Source organism: Phycodurus eques, chromosome 10 (assembly GCF_024500275.1).
Source record: "Phycodurus eques isolate BA_2022a chromosome 10, UOR_Pequ_1.1, whole genome shotgun sequence".
Lineage (NCBI taxonomy): Eukaryota > Metazoa > Chordata > Actinopteri > Syngnathiformes > Syngnathidae > Phycodurus > Phycodurus eques.
Window position 1 is genome coordinate 22,130,529 of NC_084534.1, and position 17,554 is coordinate 22,148,082.

At 40.3% G+C, this 17,554-nt stretch overlaps 2 protein-coding genes across 5 annotated transcripts; both read right to left on the reverse strand.

Annotated features, from left to right (window-relative positions):
- Positions 1-1,097: 1,097 nt before the first annotated feature.
- On the reverse strand, positions 1,098-8,921 carry zmynd10 (zinc finger, MYND-type containing 10). Its single transcript, XM_061688141.1, has 12 exons — positions 8,323-8,921; positions 7,892-8,000; positions 6,714-6,830; positions 5,886-5,939; positions 5,225-5,377; positions 5,056-5,144; positions 4,357-4,451; positions 4,096-4,268; positions 2,633-2,758; positions 2,175-2,296; positions 1,955-2,080; positions 1,098-1,873 (listed from the first exon to the last, which is right to left on the reverse strand). Exons 1-12 carry the CDS (start codon positions 8,409-8,411, stop codon positions 1,765-1,767), a joined length of 1,362 nt encoding a protein of 453 aa, XP_061544125.1. The 5' UTR covers positions 8,412-8,921; the 3' UTR covers positions 1,098-1,764.
- A 221-nt stretch (positions 8,922-9,142) lies between these two features.
- nprl2 (NPR2 like, GATOR1 complex subunit) lies at positions 9,143-17,475 on the reverse strand. Of its 4 annotated transcripts, none has more exons than XM_061688754.1 (11): positions 16,979-17,475; positions 16,330-16,421; positions 16,077-16,245; positions 14,857-14,965; positions 14,287-14,423; positions 11,870-11,967; positions 11,403-11,439; positions 10,941-11,034; positions 9,913-10,030; positions 9,671-9,813; positions 9,143-9,592 (listed from the first exon to the last, which is right to left on the reverse strand). In XM_061688754.1, the coding sequence occupies exons 1-11, from the start codon at positions 17,054-17,056 to the stop codon at positions 9,525-9,527; spliced, it is 1,143 nt and encodes a 380-aa protein (XP_061544738.1). In that variant the 5' UTR covers positions 17,057-17,475; the 3' UTR covers positions 9,143-9,524. The 4 variants fall into 4 exon arrangements, with proteins under 4 accessions (XP_061544738.1, XP_061544739.1, XP_061544740.1 ...); XM_061688755.1 differs by having other exon boundaries at positions 16,330-16,902; positions 16,979-17,056; XM_061688756.1 differs by having other exon boundaries at positions 16,330-16,899; positions 16,979-17,011.
- Between the last annotated feature and the right edge of the window lie 79 nt (positions 17,476-17,554).

Sequence of the window (17,554 nt, forward strand, 5' to 3'; positions counted from 1 at the left end):
TATTCAGTGTCATAATTTAATTCAGTGTTTTTTTTTTGTCGTACCACTAGTGGCATTCATACTACACTGAAAACCACCGCTGTAAACAATAGGATCTGGGTGGCAGAAAGTGGTTGGTTTTGTAATGATTTCCTACCAAAAAAAAAATGTAAAAATAAAAAAAATCAATGAATCAAGCAGAACCTGTGGGTGAGGATAAATTGAGTGTATGTCAGATTGGGAACCAGACCTCCATCATCAGGTTTGTGAAAGGTATTTTCCTCACAGGTATTTATGAAATCTTTAATTGGGAAGGTGGGGTGTAATTTAGCAAAACAGCTAATATCAGCTCTAAATTTCACCATCAAAAGAGCACACCTTTGCCATTAATCCAGTCAAAAGAAAAGTCAATTAGCCAGCCCCTCAATGATCATGTGTCACTGTCTGAATTTCCGCCATGTCTATTTTTGAATCAACTTACCTATTGAAATTTGAATTGAATGAAGTCATTTACTCGTGTAACATCTTTTCGACTGACACGTCACACATTAAAACTACGGTGGTTGAGAAGAAAGCTAAAATGATCATTTAAGCCATTGTTTTCTCAATCGCTGTGCCAAATTACAACGCCAAGTCCAATGAAGTTGGGACGTTGTGTTAAACGTAGATAAAAACAGAATACAATGATTTGCAAATCATGTTCAACCTATATTTAATTGAATACACTACAAAGACAATATATTTAATGTTCAAACTGATAAACTTTGTTTTTAGGAAATAATCATTAACTTAGAATTTTATGGCTGCAACACGTTCCAAAAAAGCTGGGACAGGGTCATGTTTACCACTGTGTTACATCACCTTTTCTTTCAACAACATTCAATAAACATTTGAGAACTGAGGACACTAATTGTTGAAGCTTTGTAGGTGGAATTCTTTCCAATTCTTGCTTGATGTACAGCTTCAGCTGTTCAACAGTCCGGGGTCTCGGTTGTCGTATTTGACGCTTCATAATGCGCCACACATTTTCAATGGGAGACAGGTCTGGCCTGCTGGCAGGCCCGTCTAATACCCGTAGTCTTTTACAACAAAGCCACGTTGTTGTAACATGTGCAGAATGTGGTTTGGCGTTGTCTTGCTGAAATAAGCAGGGGCGTCCATGAAAAAGACGTTGCTTGGATGGCAGCATATGTTTCTCCAAAACCTGTATGTACCTTTCAGCATTAATGGTGCCTTCACAGATGTGTAAGTTACCCATGCCATTGGTGCTAACACAGCCCCATACCATCACAGATGCCTTCTTTTTAACGCGAAACGCTGATTGGAATGTGAGGTGGGCCGCTGCCGTTTGAGTTAAGGTTGAAGGAGGAGGTGGTTGAGAAGAGCATGAGGAGGAACCAATGGCCTGGTGCAACCTGACGACTGGCCATGCCTGGGTCATGTGACAGCACCAGTCAAGCTGATTGAGGCACGATGGTCAGCAGTCACATGATTCTGAAAGAGGACTAGTTGATTGACTCTGAGGGTGGTGAGAAGAGGCATGGTGGTGGCTCTGCAACGGGTTTTGTTCTTATTAATATATATGAAAAATAAAAGCATCCTCAAACAAACCTAATGTACCTAATGTTGTGACTAGGCAATGAATGTGCATATCAAAAGAAACAAAAATCTGTAATGAACTTGCAAATTTCTTCCAGGACAGAAGAAGCAGTTTATTAAACCAAATGGGGAGTTGTTGAAATTACATGAAAATTTTAATGAAACTCTCCTGTCAGTTCATGCTGTTCATCTCTCCTTGTTGTTATTGCACAGGCCAGGCTGGATCTTCCTGTTGGCCTCCATCATGAGCTGGCAGGCTTTCTTGTGTTTTGGCCAGTGTTTCACCTGACATTCTCTATGAAAAGCAGCCGAGAGATCAACGATCATTTTACATTTTGGTTACATCAAGGGAAAACTATCATGTCGATGCCCTTACCTGTGACAGTACCACTCCCCTTGGCATCGAGAGCATCTCTTCGTCGCCTCTCTCCCGCAACAGCCACACTTTGGTTTCTCGGGGAGCAAATTCTCCAACATATCCAAATTGTACGTCTGAGCCAACCTGGTCCGAGACAACCATTATTGACGCTCATGCAAATGGAAGACTGTACTTTCTATGTCTTTGTCCTTAAGTCTGTTATTTTTTGTCGTAGTACCTCTGTGCCTGCAGCCTCAGGTCTTTTTCCGAGACGTTAAACGTTTCTTTGACTTGATACTTGGCAATGGCCTTCCACTTATCGGTATTCTCCCTCATGATGTGGTTCCACATTTCAGGGATCTACAAGTGAAAAGACGCATAAGCAGAATACATGGTCTAAAATAGAAGGAAGTACTGCTTCAACATTAGGAATAAATAATCTAATGAGGTCCAGTACAATAACTGTAAACCAGGAACACCTTAGATTGATTGTCCCTGCTGACGTTTGGTGAGAGAAAAGGGGTACATGCTGTACTGGTTGCCACAGCTGACGTTTGGCGAAAAAAATGCAAATAAGCAGGGGAGGGGGACACAGGACTAAGCAAGAGTTTCCACAAACAATGCAGGATAGGTTCCCCCCGAAAATCCATGAATGCTGTACACGCTGAACTTCAAATTGTACCACTCTAAGCGTACCTGCTCTAAAACAAGTTCCTTCTTCGGAGGTTCGGGGTCTGTAACTGCGAGATGAGCCAGGACGCGCTGGAGGTCAGCCAAGTTGGGAAGCTGGTCGATCAACACCTCAGTCAGGAAACTGCGTAGCTGTGAAACATAACAGGATGTACTGTAATGTAAAACCACTATCATCACCATAAAGACTACATCAGCTTAACTCTAATAACCACATATGGAATGAAGAAGTTGATGGAGGTTAAGATCATATACTTGTATCATGAGCAGGAAGTGGATGAGAACGGTCATAATAGCAGAAAGCCTCTCGAGAAAGCAAACAATAAGGAAACCGTTCCCGCTCTCACTATATAAACATTTGCAGTGGAATACATTTCAGTATTGTGGAAATGTATTTCAGTAGTTCAATTCAGAAAGTAAAACTCATATTGTATATTTCCTGTACAAACAAGAGTGAATTATTTCATGATTTTTGTGATTATAATTTTGATAATTATAGCCTACAGCTCCCGAAAATCCTAAATTCACATCCGAAGAGGAGTGTAACGACCGCTATATTGGAGAGCTGAAACAACCGCTTCACAGACAGATGGCGCCGCATCGACAGCCGGCTTTTTCCTGTCCAGAATCCGCGGTTCATTTGCATCTCAAGAAGAATGGACATTCCTTCCAAGAGAAGTCATCTATGTCAAACTAGTTTTCATATATTTCAGTGCGTATTCTAATGTTGGTCATGATGGCCGTACTACACGATGGTTGTTTGTTTCTATGTGCCCTGCGATTGGCTGGCGACCAGTTATGGGTGTACCGTGCCTCTCGCCCGAAGATAGCTTGGATAGGCTCCAGCACGCCCGCGAACCTTGTGAGGCTAAGGCGGTACAGAAAATGGATGGATGGGTGGATAAAGAATATATGCCTGCGAATATTGTTATATCATCGGTTTACAAGTGTTGCCGGACTGATTGTGTTCAAATATCCGTTTCTGTAAGGGCTATACCACAACGACATCGATGCAAGTTTTGTTAGCATGTCTAAAGTGTTTTACATTGTTAGCTTTAATCTATCACTGCCATTGACGTTTATACAAGTCAAATATCCTTTGTAACTGGGACGGCAAGATGTAATTCTCTTTGTTTTATGTTTAGTTTTACAGTACGTACAGTAAACAGCTTGAAGGAAACTATTAGCCTCTTTTTTGAATTTTTTTTTAATTATCTGCCAAATTGCTTCTTCATGTGAAGTTTGCTACCGACGTCTAGCGCTCGTAACAAAATTTGTTGGCTTGCAACTCAAGGCAAAAAATCTGCTGAGCAACAGATGGTATCTGGAAAAACCTCTAAGTCGGGTCACTCATAAGTCACAGTACCATTGTATATCTTTCTACTCAAAATGCAGGCGGACTTAAGTGACCCATGCATGTGTGGCCATTTACCAGCTCATGAAGGCATACTTTACATACAGCAGTTCACCTTAAGAAGCTGACTCTTATTGAAACTGTTGAAGTCATATTTTCGTTGGCAGTCTTCTTTGAGGAGCAGATTGTGCAGCGAAATCCAGACCTGTCCGTCCAGTTTTGTCATCTTCAGGCGGTCTTCCGCTGGAATCTTCTGCCATTTGCCGTTGATGTGCTTCTCTATGCTGCCTGCATGGGGGGTCGAGAGGGAGCGAGAATATAAATGGGTAGACTGGAAGAGGAACGCTAAGGACACAGGTGTCGTGATGACGTTTACCTGCTGTGCAGCGACTCCACGGGCAGCACTCAATCAGGCGCACCAGTAAACAAGGCACGTTATGTGTGCAGAGCATTCGGTTAATGGCACTGATACTGTAAACAGAAAAGACTGGCTAGTAATGGTTTGTTAATGTTATCAAGGTTATGTATTCATCTGTGTGGTTTTATAGGTTTGTGTGCACCTTCTTAGCTACAGTTTTTGATTCAGCGGTATGGATTTATCTGTAAGGGCAGCATAGTGGGCTTGGAGTTAGCAGGTCGGTTTCACAGTTAAGAGTTTCTGGGTTCAAATCTCGGCGCTGGCCCTCCTGCGTGGAGTTTACCTGTTCTCCCCATGCTTGGGTTGGTTATCTCTCACATCCCAAAAACATGCACGTTAGGTTAACAAAGTTGCAAAATTATCAATAGGTGTGAATGTGAGAGCTTGTCTGTCTATATGTCTATGGCTGGCTGGTGACCAGCTGGTGGCATAGGCCTTTCAAAAATTCATTGATTTATCAGTAGTGTCTATCATGGGTCGGTATTCTTTTAAGGGCTCATGTAAAATGAAATATTAATCATTTTGAATTAAATTTGTTAAAAATATGAAGAGTACTAAGTGTGATTGTGCAATTGATAATTAACATTAAAAAGCTCACCCGTGACCCTAAAGTGGAGAAGCAGTATTGCACAGTATTCTAACAGTATTATACAGTACCTGTCAGTGTGGTCAGTGATGTAGCGCAGCACAGACAAAGCCTTCAAGGAAACGTTGAACTCCAGCTCCCCAGCTTGAATCTGTAACTCCTACAAATGAAACAGACACAACAGACTCATCATCACCTTGATCTCATAACTAGATGTCAACCCAACAAACACCCGTTTACCTCTTTAGAGGACAGAACCGCCTCGCCGGCTGCCTTTTGCATGTTGTGAGACACGTTGCCGTCCCTGCCGGTGTTGGCGGCCAGCAGGATTAGCTTCCGATGGCAGTAATCCACCAAGTCAAGGATAGAGTCGTCGCTGGCATCGCACGAGTCCTACACGAATTGTCTATCAGTTGTTTGTAAATACAGAAGATATAGCGTACACACTCCTGTTCAAATCCCTGATTTTTAAATGCAAGATGATCTAAATAAAATGAGACCAAGATGAATTTATAAGCCAACTGCAACATCTGAACTTTATTTGGAGTTAATCAGAGGCCCTTTAAATGGTGCCAGGTGTGTAGTGAGTCCTGTTTAACATGAGTTTGAACTTGATTGGTTAATTCCGAACACAGCCATATCACCAGTTATAAGAGGGTGTGCACACTTGTGCAACCACATTATCTCAGGTTTTTAAATTTAACATCCCCTCTTAAAATATTTATTTTTCAAATGAGTTGTACAGGTTATAGGTCACATTAATGGTAGAGTAACTTTTTGAAATGATGCATCTTGGTCTCGTTTTTTATCTCACAAAAAAAAAAAAAGGCATTTGAACAGCTGTGTGCAGACTTTTTATAGCCATTGTTTGCTGCAGGGGGATGATCACCAGGGCACTAACCTTGTGAAACATGACAGTCTCCAGCAAGTTGATGATGGTGGCTTCGTGGTGGATCTTTGAAGAACATGGAAGAAGATATTTAAACATGTAAAAATCTTTCTTCTGCATTTAATAGTTGTCACCATTATGCAACAGAGCAGAACTCAGAGAACAAAACGTGCAGCTCATTCTGGACTGTTGAGCTATTACTGCTTTTCTAAATACCAATGCCAAGCTTTTTCTGGCAAGAATATCAAAGGTGACATCATGCTAAAAAAAATGAAGTCATGGCAAAAGGTAGTGATGAGCATAATAATAGATTATTAAACTTTCTGTTGGTGGTGTGGAATTTAATAGTGTCTTCAAGCAAATGAGGCAACAAAGAAGGTTCTCCTTAACTAATCACAGGGCACATCAGCCATTCACAATCACCTTCATACCTATGGATTTATAATTTAAAGTCTTCAAGCATGGGGAGAACATGCAAACAAGAGCTTAAGATTCAAACCCAGAACTTCTCAACTCTCTCGCAGATGCCGTAACCACTTCCTCACCGTGCTGCCCAAGGCGCCGCAAAACCAAATGATGCAAAATCAAATAAGTCAAGTTTAATTACTGTCGTTTTCAAAAGTCAGTCTCGCAGCTGAACAGTTACACTGCTTTCACTTCATTCCAGTTGAAACGGAATCAACAGTGCGGTCTATCAGTTGCTGATATTGTCGTGCACTCCCTTTTGCCTCAATTGCTTCAAAACGTTACTGATGACGCCTTATTGCACGTTCTTAGAATCACTTGAGGAATCAGTCGCTATTTCACATTTATGATGAACTTGTATGAGCATCCACTCACCACCATGTAAAGAGGAAACGTGTTCTTTGGCGTGAAGTCCTGTAGTTGGCATAAGATGGGGAATATTTTTTGCTTCCACACTTCAGTCAGGATCATTTCATGAACCAGAACTGAGATCTGCAAAGGAGGAAAGATATACCTGGATCTTAAAAAAATAAAAACATTAAAAAAATAATCTTTTCAGCTAGAGTGGTGCCTTTTAATTTGCTCCGTGACCACGTTTGTAACTCAAAACACTCGTATCGCAAATCAACTTTTGCTATTGAAATGAATGGAGATCCCATTATACCTAAATACATTTAAAAAGAATTCAAAAAATTTTGATCACACTTTCTCCTTCATTTGTGCTGCTCATTCTGGTGTACACACTATGGCTAGCTGGGGGCAGTATAAGACAGACATACTGATATACTGGACTGGAGGCTCAGTTCCTCTCTTGAATTCTCAGTGCGGCAGTAATATTAGTTTTTCTTCGCAGAGGATAAAGAATATATGCTTGTGTGTATTGTTATATGATCTGTCTACATGTGCTTCAGCACTGTTTGTGTTCAGATATCTATTGCTTCAAGTGTAACAACACTGCCACACAGATGCTAAATGTTAGCTGTGTGCCTATGGAATTTCCCACTGTATGTTAGCATTCAGGTACCGGATGCTATGCGGTTGCTTTAAATAGACAATGTGCAATTCTTTTGTTTTTATCTTTAGGTTGACAGGAACCTTAGCCGAGAGTGATTAAAAAATAAAAAAAATAAAAGCTCCAAGCAACGATGAACACGCCCTCGCATTCTTGTTCTCATGGCAAATCCTCAAAGTGAAACTTGGGCACCACGACCCACCCACATTAGACAAGACTTTTTGCAATTTACTATCGTCTATCAATCTTGTATACCGGGTTCCCATTGGGATTCATTTGGACAAATTCCCCATTTGGTCGGAGTTTGTCAAAGTACGTGACCTGGAATTGTTTGAAACGGAAACAGCCAGCTCCTGTCATGTGTCCTTGAGACGTCTATCATGCGTCCTCCCCCCCATCATGCCCTCAGCCAGCCTATTTTCCATGGCGCTCACTAACATGTCCCTTGTCACTAAGAAATTCCTATGAGCTGCTGTGCTCAGCATCCTTTCTTAGCATTGACAAATAATTCTTAAGAGAGTTTTGCTGATGACTGTGTCACCTTTCCATGAGACACCAGCATCTCCTTGATGTACTCATCCAGTGTGGCAGAAGCACTCAGTATTGCTTGCATGTTGAGCTTCTCAATGTGCTCATGCTGTCTGAACCACCTGGAAAGGTCAAAAGATTTAAAATGCCATTTTTATTGGTCACTTCAGTTGTTTTGGAAGCATTTTAAATACGTTTTTACCATATGATATACCTAAATATATTAACCCAATGGTTCTCACACCGTGGGAGAGGGGCATACTGTATCTCGTTCAGGAAAAAACATTTCTCAAATTCAAACTTGTTTAGTTGTCGATACTTGACTTGACTTGGGAGGGGATCCTATGAAAAATTCCTCCTTGGACCAAATAAGTTTGAGAACCTGTATTGTAGCCACTTTGCTCGCTAGTTAACGCATAGCTTGTGGATTCGACGCTAATTTACCTCGTCGAGCCCACGTCTTTGAGGGCAAATATCTCCAAACTTTCAACGAACGCCTCTGCCTCCACTGGCAACAGCACCGAGCCCTCCATTTGTTGCTGATAACCTGTCGAGTGGGAAAAGTCACAATTGTTTTGGTCAGTCGGTCATCCAAGTGCGGGTTTGTCGGTCGTCATGGCAGCAGCCCTGTACACCAAGAGCGAAGTACCTCTGTGTCGTCACTAAGAGGCGCCCCATCATAAAGATGCAGAATACCAAGATCAGGGGACACTTCATTAGGTACACTTGCACAATCCAATCCGAGCCAACTCAAGAGCTGACGCAAAATACCTCAAATACTTTTGACCGAGGTATTGATTTACATTGCAGTTTGCACTGATACAACAACACTGCATCAGTGCATCATACTGAGTGATGTTTTGTTACTTTGCTCAGTTCTTGTAGTGAATAATCCACGTAAACGCGTCACAAATCGTCACTATCCAACAATCATCACAATTTCTTTTTAAACATTTACCCTCGCCCACTAAGAAATCCGTGTTTGTGTTTGGCTTATTTTTTTAAAGCACATTGAGAATTTGTTTATTTGTTAAATTTGAAAATAACAAAAATACTTCGTTTTGCATTTTTAGTTTTTTTCTTATGCAGAAAACTTTTCAAGGACATTATTGTTTTTTTTTCTAGCACATTTTCTTTACATGAAAGACAAACCAAAACAAATGTTCTGTTTTGGATTAAAAACATTTGTATTTTTTTAAACACAATAGTTTGAACTTTCAGTTTTTTATAGCTGTAAAACAAACCAAGACAACTCCTCTTTGTGTATTTGCATTTTCAAAAGCACATCTTGAGTTTTATTTTCATTTGAATAACAAAAACAAAAATGTTCTTTTCTGCTTTGCATTTTTTTTAAAATAATTTAAAGCACACACACACACACAAACCCAATCTTCTTTCAAGCCTGATGTGTCTTTTGCATTTAATCAACAAACTGCATAAATGTCAAACTTAAACCGGGTCACAGACTAATTTTGGCCCGTGTTATGCATCAAACAAGAAAAAAAAAGGATTCCGATAGCATGGGACCTTTACTGAAAAGGAACAGTTAAACAAATACTTCCTTTGACGACTGTCTAGTAGAAAACATCTTTGGTTGGGCCATTTCATCTCTCTTTTGTCTCTTTCATTGCACAAACTTCCACTTGTCACTTCCAGCACACAACAATGTTGGGGTCATTTTCCAAACGTTCATCCAGCTCCTTGTAGCTGACTCCTGCCAAATGAAAGAAGCGTAATGAGCACACCAACTGAGTTCATTTTTTTCTAGACGAGTCAAAAAGTGAAGACATGCCCGTCTTGCAGCAGATCTCATCATAGCTGTGCCAGCCCGTGTAGAGGCGAGGGGGCCTGCTCTTCTCGTCACGCATCATCTTGACAGGGTACTTTTGTAGCCGTCGAATGAGAGACTTCATGAGGCCGAATTGAATCAGCCTTCTGAAACACAGAGCATGTGACACGGCCAAACCTTAGCCTGACCTTGTCTGTCATGCTGCATCATGTTTTTTTGGTTTTGTTTTTACAAGCGCCACTGACCTCTCATCAACCCTCTGCAGCTGCTGCGAGTAGCGGGAACAAAGGTCGCGGACGGTGGTTCCAGGACTCAGACCGCAGTAGAGCTGGAACACGTCTCTTACACTCGGACGCTTCTGACCTGACAGTAATGACGATATCCGTTATCAATGGAAATAAATACTATACTCTCCTAGATAACACTAGCACAATGCGTCTCCGCTGATTTGACACGATTCAGGAACTCAACTACAATTGAGGAACTCAACTACTCACACACAAAAAAAACAATTCGCTGAAAAACTCACCTATTTTTATTTAGGTATTTTTCCACACTTTCTGTAATGACTTAATTCCCTTGCACACCTGATTGAACTGTTGCGCAGTGTGTGCGATTTGGAAACTACTTCTCACGAGTGGCTGACCGTCGGCCACTCGTTTTGCTGCGATTTAAAACTTGAAAATGCCATGTCGTGTCACATGTGCTTTTCAAACAAAAATATACGTTTCCGGGTCCTTTCTTGGTATTATTATAATACACCTACACATTGTCCAGGGCAATTGACCTCTTCCCTGACAAACATGCCATGTTTTTTGTGGTTCCATAAATAAATAAATAAAATAAAACATAAATAAATAAAAATGTTGTTTTCCAGTACATGGCAATGCTCCTTGTGAAAGTGATGGACGTTAAAAGCTGATGAGCTGGTCACGGCTAGCTGCTCAACGTACAGTACAGTAAGTGCCCAACAAAAAAGTTGTTTGCGATATTTGTACAGTATTTAAAAAAAACACGACTATGCGCAGCATATACCCTAGCGTCCTTACACTTTTTTCAATGTCAAATAATCTGTAAAACATGTATTTTTAAGGGTATTTTAGTGTTTTGGGATAATAGATTATAGTTAGTCATTACACTATTAATACAGGCAATTATAATGTAAAAAAGAAATTGGTGGGGCATCCATTACTCGCAGATTTCTGCTCTTCATGTCGGTGCTTGGTCTCTAATCCCCCTGAATAGCAAAGTGGGTATCTTTTTTCTTATTTACCTTGTTTAGTGACATAGTTGAGACACTCCTCCTGGATAAGTTTGTCATCGATCAGGCTCTGTACTTTGGGGGTGGTACAGTACACATTGGAGTACTGGAAGTGGGCAAATAACAGGAAATGAAGGCCACAACAACAACAACAACAAGAAGATCAAGCAAAGTCACCCTGCTACCTGCAAAATATGTTTTTACTTCTACATAAAATGCTTTTCTCACTTCAAAAACAAAAATCCCAGGGAGGAGTTTGTCGAAGTACAAGCCGTGGAATTCATCCAAAATGGCCACTTCAAATCAAAATAGCCAACTTCCTGTAGTATTTGTATAATCTACTAACCAATGCAGATGAAAATGCAATTCTTTGTCACCATAATGTATAATAACTTCCCTTCGCTAAAACAACAGCAACTCAGGATATGAAATGCACAGTAAAACGTACAGTGCAGATTTCACTTTCTACAATACCTGGAATATGGACACCAAGGTCACGATATCATAATACCTGTAAAATGAAAAGGAAAATATATACACATCAGCTTGTGGTGGTAACCGGAACAAATACACAGGGGATAGAACAGTCCAGTCCCAGTTTACATACACTGGGTTGAATTTCATTTTTGGCCAAACTATGTGTTCCTCTAAACACTAAGTGGCGACGGCCCATTTCAGCTCATATAAACTGGGAATTTGTCAGTAAGAAAGAGGTTGGATCGGGTTCTTATTTGCTGCTATAAGTCGAGTGGTTAAAGTGGCACTAACATTTTTTGTTTTGAGCTCCTGAAGTGTTTCATCCCAATATATGACCACTTTCACATCAAAAGATAGATACAGAATAATTGTTACAATAGTCTAAATTAAAATACCATACATGAGTGTTATTACAATGTCAAGAGGTCATCCATCCAGCCAACTGTTTAGTGAAGTGTACTCACAGAAGATTTTGCACAGCAATACGAACTATATTCAACTCGACGTCGGCTTCGACAGAGATTTTTTGCACATGTCGAAAGCCGTCGATGTAGGGCAGAATCTGTAGGCGGAACAAAGAACATGTGCGGATGGTCAGGAACCTCAAATAATCAATAAATTAAAAAGATCAATGTGATTAGGGGCTGCATTTTTATAGTGCTGTATGCAAGCAAGCAATACTCCCACGGCCTGTTGACCCTTTACAAGTACTGCACAATGTTAATTTAGAAGGACATTGCACACAACATGGCCCGAATTAAGACAAATCTGTCACGTGAAAAACCCGAGTGATTTTGAATAATAATGCCAGATATTTTCAAGCTATCCTCGGTCAAATTAGTAAACGGGTAATCCATCTTAACTCCTCTTCAAACCTTTAAGTATTGAAGTTCAAACTGTAAGGGACTGTTCCATTTGGTCAAGTGAGGAACCGATTTGAAGTTGAAGACACTGTTAAGTAATTTCAGGAATTTGTTTCTAAATATATTATACCTACTTGAAGATAATTGCTGAAAACAACCAAAGACTGAGAACTATGGTATGTAGTGCTGCTCAATTGTGGAGCTATAGCTTGAGTTTGCCAGATTCTTTTGGGCATCGCTAAAACGGTGCCACGGACTTTGGAGTTCGGCATGAGACGCCCTTCTCCCACTCTAAGAACTTGTGCGCCTTCATTCCCATCAACCGTTATCCGGGCCAATTTCGACATGCAGTTAGCTAGCTAGCTATGCCTACACCCTGAAAATGCATCTTTCCTTCGGATAGTCCACTGGTGTTGCCTCTTTAGAGTGCCTTGTTGTCGGCCATGAGTGTGTGCATGTCACGCAGAGAAAGGCAGAACGACAACGCAATTTATTATTATTATTATTATTTTTTTTTTTTAAAGTCCGACATGACAGCAAGTGTCTGGACAGGGTCTTTGCGCTTCAATGCCAGGGCTTGAAAAGCTGTAGGATATAGTCAAGTGGTTCAAACATTATGTGTAGGCATAAGAAAGATGCTAGACGAAGTTGTACCCACTTTTCAGGTTGTAGTAGTGGTATTTGATTGACAGTTGACTGGGGCGTTGTTTCATAGCAGACACGCCCACAGCGTTTTTCACGATTTTCAAGCCTCTTTTTATATTCAGTGGAACCGCGATAAAACGGACCCCGATATAACGGATATCAGATAAAACAGACCATCGGGACTGAACAACGTGTCCAAAAATTGTTTCCATTTGTTACTTAAAATGCCATTGACAAAGTCGGTTAGTTCCACAATTGGCAGCTGTTCTTTACTGGCGCTGTGGTGCAATGCAGGCAGAGAATGGGACTGTTTCCGGGTTACAGATATACAAAGAAAAAAAATAGATCAAATTCTAAAAGACGTGCCTCCCGTGCCTACGTGGTGGCCGTGTTGAATGTGGCGCATTGATGTGACGGCCATGTCATAATGAAAATGGGCGGGGGCGGGGGAGGGGGGGGGGATTAGAGTGCGAGAGAAACAGACATGGCGGCAGTGTTAACTCTGAGGAATATAAACAAGTCTCTGGAGTCTGCAACATGCTATTTTTGGGACAGTAACAGTTTTTTTTGTCAAGTCGTAGGTCTTTGGCAACATATTTGGAAGTAGGAAGCACACAAATTACCCTTGGCTCATGAAAACGACTCGACTACGATGAGTACTGTACGTCAACAGTGTCACCATGACCAAGCACACCGGCGTGGTAGGTTTGGATAAAATGTGAAACTTTCTAACATTTTCAAGCTTATTTTATATTTATTTACAATCATTTTGTACTATACTGGACGTTTTAGGGCACGAAGAAACCCTACAAAATAATAATTTTGTACTGTACAGAAATATGGGTGCATATGACCTAATAAAAAAGTACTTCAATGTAACGGACAATTGGCTAGATTTGATTTTTTTTTTTTTTTTTTTTAAATCAATCAAATTAGGCAGGGTTTTCAAAAACAACGGACAATTGGCTAGATTTGATTTATTTTTTTAAATCAATCAAATTAGGCAGGGTTTGCAAAAACACTCTTCTCCCTGGTGTGTCAAATTTCAAAAGACATTTTCATTCTCCAGGGACTTTAAATCATTTCCAAGTGCAAGATTGTGAGATATAGTAGCTATGGCAAAAAAATTCACATTCATCCAATAATCAATTAGCTTTCTTTGTCAGAACAAATTAGTCACGCAGCTTCCTCACAATACACACTGTTGTTTTCTAACTGACACGTAAATACGCACACATCCCTTATCATAAATATAATATTAAAATCATTGTGGGTGACTGATAAGAGGCCTTTCAGCCAATGTCCCAGAGTTTCGTAGTATTAAGGCACACCTCTTCTCGCATTGTACGATATTAGATGCAACAATGGCGCACCTGCTGCGTGGTGAGATCCCACTGAGACTTAATAAAGTGGTCTTTGTTCTGAGTGAACACCGGAACGTCGTACTCCTGGACGACCGGGGGATCCTTCCGCAGCGGGATCAGTTTCAAGTGGATGGTGTTGGATTCGTCTCAAAAAAAAGAAAAATTAAAAAAAATGTAAAAAAAATAAAAAGGCCGATAACAGACACAGATAAGTATTTTCATTAACTAGGGTGTAAATAATCAAACATTTCCACAAGCTGTTTTTACAAATAACTGAGACAATTAAAATTTTACGATCCATATTTATCATTCGATATGATCAAATTTATCCCTGATAACTTGTCATGGGACATGATATTCAACAACCCACCATCGTGCCTGAAATCAGAATTAGTGGACATGAGATTCTGATATTCAAAGAGGCCCTTGTGTGCCATCTTGCTCTTACAATATACATCATAAAACTGCTTTTGGAAAGAAAGAGAAAAAAAAAAAAAAAAAAAAAGGTCAAAGTGCATCTGCATTCACAGAAACAAGAAACATCAATTCTATTAATTAGATATGATGAATGAACGGTACCTATGGGTAAGGTGCAGGCACCCGTAGCGTTGAGCTCTTCCAACAACGTCGACATGATAGGCAGGAGTTTCTGTTTGCTCTGCTCAGTGGATATGAATCCACTCTCCAGCTGCAGCACAGCAAACGCATACACATGTTGAAGGGGATAGGGTTGGCCGATATGGCCTAAAATTCATATCACTGTATAAATTGAATCCCTTCACGGTAACGGTATATCTCAATGTAAACATGAGTGTAAACATAATGGAAGTGTTTCTGAATCAGTTAAAAAAACAACAACAAAAAAACAGATGTAATGTAATTTTGAGATTTACTGTACTTATTTATGTATTTATTAATATTTAAACTTGATTTATCCAGGTAAGGCAACTGAGAACAGATTCTCATTTGCGATGCCAATCTGGCAGATCTCAAAACTAAAAATTAAAACTCAGCTTCCTCTTGTGCAAAATAGTGCAGAGCCTATCCCAGCGATCATCGGGCAGGAGGCGGGGTACACCATGAACTGGTTGCCAGCCAATCGCAGGGCACATTCAAACAAACAACCCTTCGCACTCACATTGACACCGAGGGGCAATTTAGAGTCTCCAATTCATGCATGTTTTTGGGATGTGGGAGGAAACCGGAGTGCCCGGAGAAAACCCACGTAGGCATGGGGAGAACATGCAAACTCCACACAGGCGGGGCCGGGGATTGAACCAGAGTCCTCAGAACTGTGAGGCTGATGCTCTAACCAGTCATCTACCGTGCCGCCAGTTAAAAATGTACTGTACCAATTTATAAACACTTATTTCGACCAGTATTCATGCTGTACTTACAGTAGCTTATACATGACACAAATGGAATTAGCCTACATGTTCTCAGTGGTTCGATTACAATAAATGCTACATGCTGTTTGAACTGTTTCATAAAATGAATGTGTATGTTATTGATAGGCAATTAATTTTGTAGTGTGCAGCCAGACTCTTTCCCGAGTCACTCCAAGTGCCATTTCTGGTTCGATGGTCATCAGTACACTTTTCCATTACTCACTGGTATGAGCCTTTTTTTTTTTTCAAAGTAAAAGAAAAACAACACACAGTTCAGTGGGGTGAAGTCTCACAAGATTGGCTGACATCTCACATGGAGTTCCGCATGATAACGGTTCAGCCTTTTCCCCAGAGACTCCAATCTGTACGACTCGTTTCACTGTACTGTAGTGTGAAGATAAAATACTTTACCTCCAATGTGGTAAGGTATCCAGAGAGCTTCTTGACGATCGGCTCGAGGGCACACGTGTTGGTTTGCGCATCACAAACAAAGCCCAGATTAAACAGGAGGGCGTTGCGGCTGTACTTCTTGTGTTCAATGCACACCGGACATCCAATTAACTTTTTGCCCATCGCAGTGCTACATACAGGGAGACAAACAGGATGTTATTGTTGCATAACAATGGGACGCAAATACAGCGTGATAAAATAATTTGTTTCATACACTGTTATTAATTTGTTCTGCAGCTCCTGTTTGGTGATAATATAAACCTGAACTGTGTCAAAGAGTTCCCGTGAAATGTATTCTTCCGGGACCTGTCAGAAGATAACATAATCAGACATTTTTATCATGTAATGTAGTGTACGGCACGCTAACACATCAAATGTGATCGATGACTGTATTTTTGTCATTTGAAATAAAATTTATTTTGCAAAATGGTGCACTACTGTATTTGAATAATAGCATCACATAGTGGTATTGCAGTGATCGATACAAACATGAAACCATAGATAGATAAATACATAGTATACAAAAAGTCTACATACCCCTTTTCAAATGCCAGGTTTTGTGATATAGGAAATATGTACAAAATAAATAATTTCAAAGCTTTTTCCGACTAAGCATACCAGAACATCTGAACTTTATTTGGGGTTAATCAGAGGCACTTTAAATGATGTCAGGTGTGTGGCGACTCCCATTGAACACGAGTTTGAATGTGATTGGTTAATTAAGAGGATGTGCACACTTGTGCAACCATCCATCCATTTTCTTTACCGCTTATCATCATCAGGCCTGCTGTAGACGGATGGAAGAAGGAACAGACATGAGATAGATAGATAACGTATTTAACTCACCCAAAATTTTCACTCACCTGATATGTTATTTTGGGACCCAAAGTCGGGTGGAACTCGCTAAAGAATATGCACTCTATTCGTGTGTCCATGCCCATAACGCACCTGGCACACGACGTTTATTACTCAAACTAACTTTAAACCAGCAAAGTGTTCGGGCTCTGTTGGCTTGCTTTCTTAAGCTAGCTGCTGAGCTAACCTTGTCAGTGTTGTCAATAGTTGTCAATATCAGTGTACAAACGACCTACAAAAAAAACAAAACATCATAATAAAAGCGACGTTATTTCACATTTGCTACTGCAGTACAACATCTTACAGTCACGCGACATGTTGCTGAAAAACAACAATGGTGCCTTCAGAAGCACCTCGGAGAAAATATGATTATACTTAGATCAATATTTTAATAATAGTTTATGTAATACTCTATAAACAAATATATGTATATCAAACTGACTATAATCTTTGAGCTCAAGGTGGTTGTTTTACAGTTCTGTGTACGCCTAGTGTCACAACAAAAAACAATTTTACGACTGCTTTCAAAAGCAGTACGATTCAACAGAGTCAGCGCTGCGCAGCAGTTTGCGCAAATAAACGAG

Bases quoted from the DNA above. Each gene is read 5' to 3' on its own strand.
- nprl2 (XM_061688754.1), bottom strand. From the start codon at position 17,056: ATGGGCATGGACACACGAATAGAGTGCATATTCTTTAGCGAGTTCCAC. The intron at 11,968-14,286 runs GTGCGCCATTGT...TTCCGCCTACAG, and splicing joins GGGATCTCACCACGCAGCAG to ATTCTGCCCTACATCGACGG. The intron at 9,814-9,912 runs GTCAGTGGCGCT...TCTGTGTTTCAG, and splicing joins CTGCAGAGGGTTGATGAGAG to AAGGCTGATTCAATTCGGCC.
- zmynd10 (XM_061688141.1), bottom strand. From the start codon at position 8,411: ATGGAGGGCTCGGTGCTGTTGCCAGTGGAGGCAGAGGCGTTCGTTGAA. The intron at 5,940-6,713 runs GTGAGTGGATGC...TGTTCTTCAAAG, and splicing joins CGTTTCCTCTTTACATGGTG to ATCCACCACGAAGCCACCAT. The intron at 4,269-4,356 runs GTAAACGTCATC...CCCCCCATGCAG, and splicing joins GTGGAGTCGCTGCACAGCAG to GCAGCATAGAGAAGCACATC.